The sequence below is a fragment of the Pristis pectinata genome, chromosome 6 (assembly GCF_009764475.1).
Source record: "Pristis pectinata isolate sPriPec2 chromosome 6, sPriPec2.1.pri, whole genome shotgun sequence".
Classification (NCBI taxonomy): domain Eukaryota; kingdom Metazoa; phylum Chordata; class Chondrichthyes; order Rhinopristiformes; family Pristidae; genus Pristis; species Pristis pectinata.
Genome location: NC_067410.1, coordinates 71,040,467 through 71,046,804, shown reverse-complemented (window position 1 = coordinate 71,046,804; position 6,338 = coordinate 71,040,467). Strand labels below are relative to the sequence as shown.

General features: G+C 37.2%; 1 protein-coding gene across 1 annotated transcript; it reads right to left on the bottom strand.

Annotated features, from left to right (window-relative positions):
- Positions 1-1,693: 1,693 nt before the first annotated feature.
- her13 (hairy-related 13) lies at positions 1,694-4,853 on the bottom strand. Its single transcript, XM_052018164.1, has 4 exons — positions 4,603-4,853; positions 4,423-4,509; positions 4,250-4,331; positions 1,694-4,070 (listed from the first exon to the last, which is right to left on the bottom strand). The coding sequence occupies exons 1-4, from the start codon at positions 4,672-4,674 to the stop codon at positions 3,616-3,618; spliced, it is 696 nt and encodes a 231-aa protein (XP_051874124.1). The 5' UTR covers positions 4,675-4,853; the 3' UTR covers positions 1,694-3,615.
- Between the last annotated feature and the right edge of the window lie 1,485 nt (positions 4,854-6,338).

The window sequence follows — 6,338 nt, the reverse complement described above, 5'->3', positions numbered from 1 at the left end:
TTATAGGGAGGTCATATATTTCAAGGTTGGGCAAAAGTAGCTGAAAAAATAGAGATTCTGATGCAAGCCAGTCAGATGCTTTTTTTTCTGGGATAAAGGGATATGAACAAGAACATTATATGTTGATATTTTCTAAGTTGATGTTCGTACAAAACTGGGTCAAGATTTGCAGCACGGAATTTTTAAATCTCCATTAACTAAATCACCATGTTAATTTAGCTATCTTAGTTATTCAGCCCTCACTATTTCTCTTGCAAAATTTGTATTTTTCACAATCCTTTTTCAGCATTTTGCAACACAAATTTTTTTTAAACTGCATTGACTAAGTCATGGTGTTAATTTAGCTATCTTTGTTACTGAGCCCTCACTATTTCTCTTACAAAATCTGTGTTTATTGAGGTCCTTTAGAAATTTATGCATAACAGCTAGTTGAGTCAATATGAAAATTTCAAATGCTGGTCATTAGGAATAGAAACTCCAAAGATCTCATTCCTCAGCATTTTAGATTATTTATCACAATTGTCTACTACATTGTCAATCTCCTGTGGTATTCCACAACAAACTAATGGCTAAGGGATAAATGAATCAGTACAGGCAGACATAACTTAGTTGCTATTTTGAAGTCATACATATTGTTCACTTTGGATTCTTTTAGATTCATATGTTGACATCTATAATCTAAATCTGTACAACTGTAATAGTACCCTTATTATACTGCAGCTACACCCTCCTGTTATAAATGCTGACCAAATATGCATAAGCTTTTAGTATATTAATTTATGTATTTAATTTGCTAAAATGTGTACGAAGTTGGAATGTGAGGAAGAAAACACATCATCTTATCACACCCAAGCTCATTCTGCTCTGTGGCCTCCATAGTAGAAATTCTGTAAAGTGCATCCCTATCCCAGAGGACAAGAACTCCAAAAATATCTGGCCAGCTGTATTAATCGTTTTTGTCAGCCCTCTATTAAAATAAATTCTAAAAATCAAAGACTAAATATATGTCACATTTTTCAAGACCAGTTGTACTTATGTACAGTATGTGACTCTGGCTGCGCATTTATGCAATGGGTGTAATTCAGTCATAAAGCCATTAGATTCAAACTTCAGCAATTGAAATGAACAACCTTAAGAACTTTTTTTGGCTTCACATTAGAGATGTTGCCATTGTAAATAAAAAAGTTTTTTTTAAATTCTTAATCCATTTAAATTTAACAGAGAATTAACTGCCATGTACATCATATTTTGTCAAAATTTAACCAGTGTTTGAGTGTCAATGAGAATAACATTTCTTCCTGGCCAGAGTTATAATGCAGGGTTTTCTCTACCAATCTCCAATTGCTACCCTTGAAATCATTGTTATTCATATATGCTTGGAATTATGTTTATATGCCAAATTGCAATAAAATCAGATGCAAGTTTCAAAATGTAAAAACATGCATACAATTTAACGAAAGTACTTTCTGGTGCAGAACAAATATGTATTGCACTGAAGCTTTGCATTCTACCCTACCAAACCTATTTACCTCCTTAAGGCCATGGTGGTACTCCAGTTACCAACTACTCATTAAGTGTAATGTGCAAACAACAGATTCTACTTGTACTGCCAACTGCAAATCACACCAAGGATACTCGGAAAAATATCCAGGAACAACTTTTGTCAGAGCTATACTCATGGACAACAAAGAGAGCAGGTATGACTCTTTATTTTTACTGAACATTCAAACATACAAAACACTGATACAAATTGCATGATTAATCCAGGAAATGGACTTGCATTCATATAATGCCAATCATAGCCTTTGGTCTTCCCAAGTGCTTTACAGCCAATGAAGTAAGTTTGAAGTTTAGTCAAAACAAAACTTCCCAAAACCTTTGATATACAGCTTTGCTTTTAAGTTCTTACTCTTTTAAACTAATATCAAATAATCTCTGGGAAAAAGTCTTACACTGGTTGATTTTACTGAATACATTTGTGAGATTAGGGCCTGATTTTAGAGTTGACACAAATTTTGTGACAATGCATAAGCAAACCTTTAAAAATGGAGGCAAAAGTAACAATTCTATTGCATGCTGTAACAGTGTACACCCACACACTAATAAATTGCAGTGTTCTTTCTTCCAAATAATGTCACATGAATCACAGCTAATTCTGACAATAGGTTTTTACAACTTACTAGTATGAATGACATTATACTTCGATCATTTTCCCATTTCTAACTCTGGCTTCCTTTGAATAAGCATCACAGTTCTTGAAGGACTTATTTGGGAAATGTTACAGTAGATCTTAGGACCTAGTAGTTTGGTTACCCATATATTTAGGCCCTGTATTACTTTTACTCATGTTACATCCAGTAAAAGATGAATGGATTATCTTGTTAAAACATATAGGGAACTAATTCCATCATGGTATCATACAATGGTTCTGGTGTGGCAACCTGGCTTGAGAACCATGAGAAATTCAAGTCTTCTCTCATGATGTATTTTGTACAATACATGCCGTGAAGAATACACAAGGTATAGCTTCCACTAATTTAGCAAAGTCAACCCTAGAATTCCCTCTCTAACTTCACCATATCCCTTAAGATGTTTATTAAAACTTACTTCTCTGGCCAAGATTTTCAGTCATTAGCCTTAATATTTCCTTCGGAGGCTAGTGTCAAACATTGTTTGCTAATGTTGCTGTGAAACACCTTGGAATCTTTTTTAATGTTAAAAAGGTGCTCTAGTAATACAAATTGTGAAGTACCATTTAATGTTAAAAAGGTGCTCTATTGCCATAAACTGAAATAGTACTGGACCTCTATAACATTTAATGGTGCAGGAAGGTGGCATAGTGTATAATTTAGTAGACAGTCATTTAAAAGTGGTAAAAGTTTTTATTCAAAAAAAATGACAAAACAATAGTCAAACTTACATCACTGACAAATATACACACACAATTAAAAAAAAACACATTAATGTGCTAGCAGAACATTTCAAATGTAACTGTGAACAGAAGCATGGGGGAATCAGTACACAAGTTTCCAAAAGACATTCTCCTAGGATCAATAAGTACATATACATCTAACCTTGTTTTCCTGCACAATTCTAATTCAGTCTTCCTTCACTGAAGGTAGATACTGTGGACCCTGTTACCAGTAAAAACTAACTTCAAAACAATCCCTTTAAGGGATTATAACATTTTTAAACCACTAGAATTAGAGTGTTTACATGTTTAATCATGTGTGCACGATTTTATTTCCCCTCAATAATGTAAAAAAAAGGTTAAATGTTGTGCTTTGTAGAAGCGCTTTGTTTCACTTTTCTGTTACTAAGAGAAACCCGAATACCTCTATATCCAGAGACGCAATTAGAAATTCATGATAGTATCTAACACAGCTAAGCTTTAAAATAGGGTATTGGCCAATTGTATTGTATTACTCCCAGTGCTATTTTGTTCAGTTTCTTTAAGCATATCTCCTCATTCAAATCATATTACTGCATTTGCTGTTGAGTCAATATTGTTCATTGAAGGCAGTGATGACATGCTACTGGCTCCGAAACGGAGAACCAATGTCCACCCCCAAACAAGGCAGCTTTGTTACTTCTCTTCGGTCCTGGTCCATTCGATTACCACGGCCTCCAGACCGACTTTGAGTACATTGCAGGGGAGGTGTTTTCTGTCCTACAGTTATCTACTTTCTCTTGCAACAAGGGGCTCTGCCCTGCAGTAGATGAATCCACGTCATCGAGATCGGAGTACACATCATCGCTGGAGGCAGTGGATACAGGAGACAGTGCCGAGGAGCTGAGTTGGTCTCTACCTGTGGGGGACGCCAATACAAGGCACACATCGTCAGGCCCAGGCCACATACTGGGGCTCGTTTCAGCCATTAATTCACCCAGTAAATCCTGAAAGTGATCTTCGCTCAGTGGCATAGACTCCAGTAGATGATTCAGTAAATCGGCGGCTACTCCAGAGTCGATCCCTGGACAGTTTGAAACGAAAGTGTGGACCTCGTGCATGCACTGGATGTAGCCAGCTGCAAACCTCTCATTCGCTTCCTCGTTAAACCTGTCCTTTTCTGCCAACAGGGAGAGAAGGGAGAATTTTTCCTTAAAAGAAACAGCTTCCTATTGCAACAATTGCCATTAAAATTTACTGCTCACTTTCTACAAAGGTTATGCGATGCAATGATATTTGCAGTGGATTTCCAAATCCTATGACTTACAATCTTTTATTTCTGCCTTATAAACTACTCACCAACATTTCTGTTGCAAAGTATGTTTTGGACACGTTTCACCGTCATCTCCAGCACCTCCGCATTCTCCATTTTCGACTGCAGCTGAGAATATTTAGCACATTTTAGATTTTTTAAAAAATCATAACTGAAATCTGAAGGACTTTTTTTCCCATCAGTACAACTTAAAACTCACTTCCGTATCCGCCAAGATCAGTCTTAGTTCTTGCAAGCTTTCGTTAATGCGGGCTCGTCTCTTCTTCTCAATCAGTGGCTTGCGAGTCTGCAATCACATAAAGAAACGCCCGGAGTTAGAATGACATTTTGCATGCACAGCCCCCGACTCAGAGTTGCCCTTTTAAATGTGCAATCTTACCTTCCGATCTTCTTTCACTGCATAAAAGTCTCCTTCATCCCTGACAGATCCTGGTTTGCAGGCTGGAGCCATATTGTTTAGGATTCCAACAACCTTCCCAAATATTTCTTTAAAACTCAAAAAAAATCCTCCCACCAAAAGCACGTTTCGCTAGCAGCTGGTACGCGTACAATCTCCTTTTTATTCACTGTACCCTGCCGTTGGCAATCTCTCTATTTATACCCGCTCGTTTGCATTTGAATAGCCGGGGAGCGGCGCGTCCCGAGGACGCCTAAAGGTTATTAGCTTATCCAATGGGAGTGCAATGCTTTGTGTGGGGCTCAATACTGCGCTCTGCCTGCTGTCAGGCTCTGGCGAGCCACGTGAGTAAATGGGACTTTTAAAGTTATTTGTTATGCAATTCGACACAACAGAACTGTACATTTTTTTTGAACCAAACATTACACCATCCTGTCCTCGCATTCCAAAACGTTAGCTATCAATTGCAGGCCAGTTCCTTACAGCCACAATTAGGAAACAATTGGCTTCACTGTTTACGGGATAAGATGGTGGAACTTCGGACAGGAATTGTTTATTATGCTTTTACACTTCAATGAAGTCTCGGGAAATGAAACCACTTTAAATACCAAGGCATAACTGCATTTCTCCAGCTGAATAGGTATAAGTGAATAAAAATTAAACTAAATTGTGTATGTTGATTTGAGAGGGTTAATTTTAATAACTTATTCAGAAAAGACGAGACAGACTGTGAAAATTAAGGAAAACAAAAAAATAGTTAATTCCTCTGCATTCGGAGAAGAATCTATTTCTGGGTATGTAGGTGACATGTAACATGATGCTGATAGTTAGCAGCTGCAGTCTTTCGCCAGAATGAAACAAATAAGAGCATTAGCCTATCTCTAAGGAGCAAGCGACAGGTGTTAGCTCTTGTTTCATTTGTTTTCGTCTTTTACTTCCAGTACCATGTATCTGTCATATTTATTATATCCAAACTACATCCATCCAACCCTCTTCCTGCACTGATTTCTGCAAAAGTGATTTGCTGGATACAAAATCAGCATAAGTCATTTACCCCCTATTTTAAAGATTACACTCTTGTCAGATCAATTATGTAAATCGGTCCTTTTTAACTACCACTTATCCAGTTTTATTGGAACAGTAAACACGCAATATTGTCCAGCATTCCCACTCTAAAGAACATGCCTGAAAGCAAAGAAAAAAGTGTTTTGCATACTTTGGAAGGGACCTCAAAAGCGACTCTGCAAGTTGTTTGGAAATGTGCTACTGGAATACAATAGAAATGTCTTTACATTCGCTCAGATTCTGCTGCACGTTCACCGTGCAGCCTCTTTTAACTGCGGTTTACGTCGTGGCTAGTGTTGGTGAGATTTAAAGGCTTGCTATACCAATCGAGTATAGTTTCAGTTCCATTTTAATATATATACTGGGAAGGCACCGCATGATGTCTTCCTGCTGTGTACGGTTTAAGTGTGTGTTCATTTTGCACGTTGAATGCTGTAGTGAAAGTCTTTGTCCGTTTCTTAACCACGGTGTGTATAAAAACAAACACACAATAAAAGGTTAGTACGCGAATATATGTTTCACACGCATAGGTCCCCGATAAATGAACATTAACACACATCTCAAATCAGAAAGATTAACGTGAGACGTTTCTCATGTAAATATTATTCTCAGATAACAAAAAGTGAATTAGTTCATATTTAGGCATTGCTTGG

What these genes read in the sequence shown, in the direction of transcription:
- her13 (XM_052018164.1), bottom strand. Translation starts at nt 4,674, where the DNA reads ATGGCTCCAGCCTGCAAACCAGGATCTGTCAGGGATGAAGGAGACTTT. An exon ending in CAGTGAAAGAAGATCGGAAG is followed by an intron (nt 4,510 to 4,602) that starts GTAAGATTGCAC and finishes ATGTGATTGCAG; the next exon opens with ACTCGCAAGCCACTGATTGA. An exon ending in ACTTTGCAACAGAAATGTTG is followed by an intron (nt 4,071 to 4,249) that starts GTGAGTAGTTTA and finishes CCCTGTTGGCAG; the next exon opens with AAAAGGACAGGTTTAACGAG.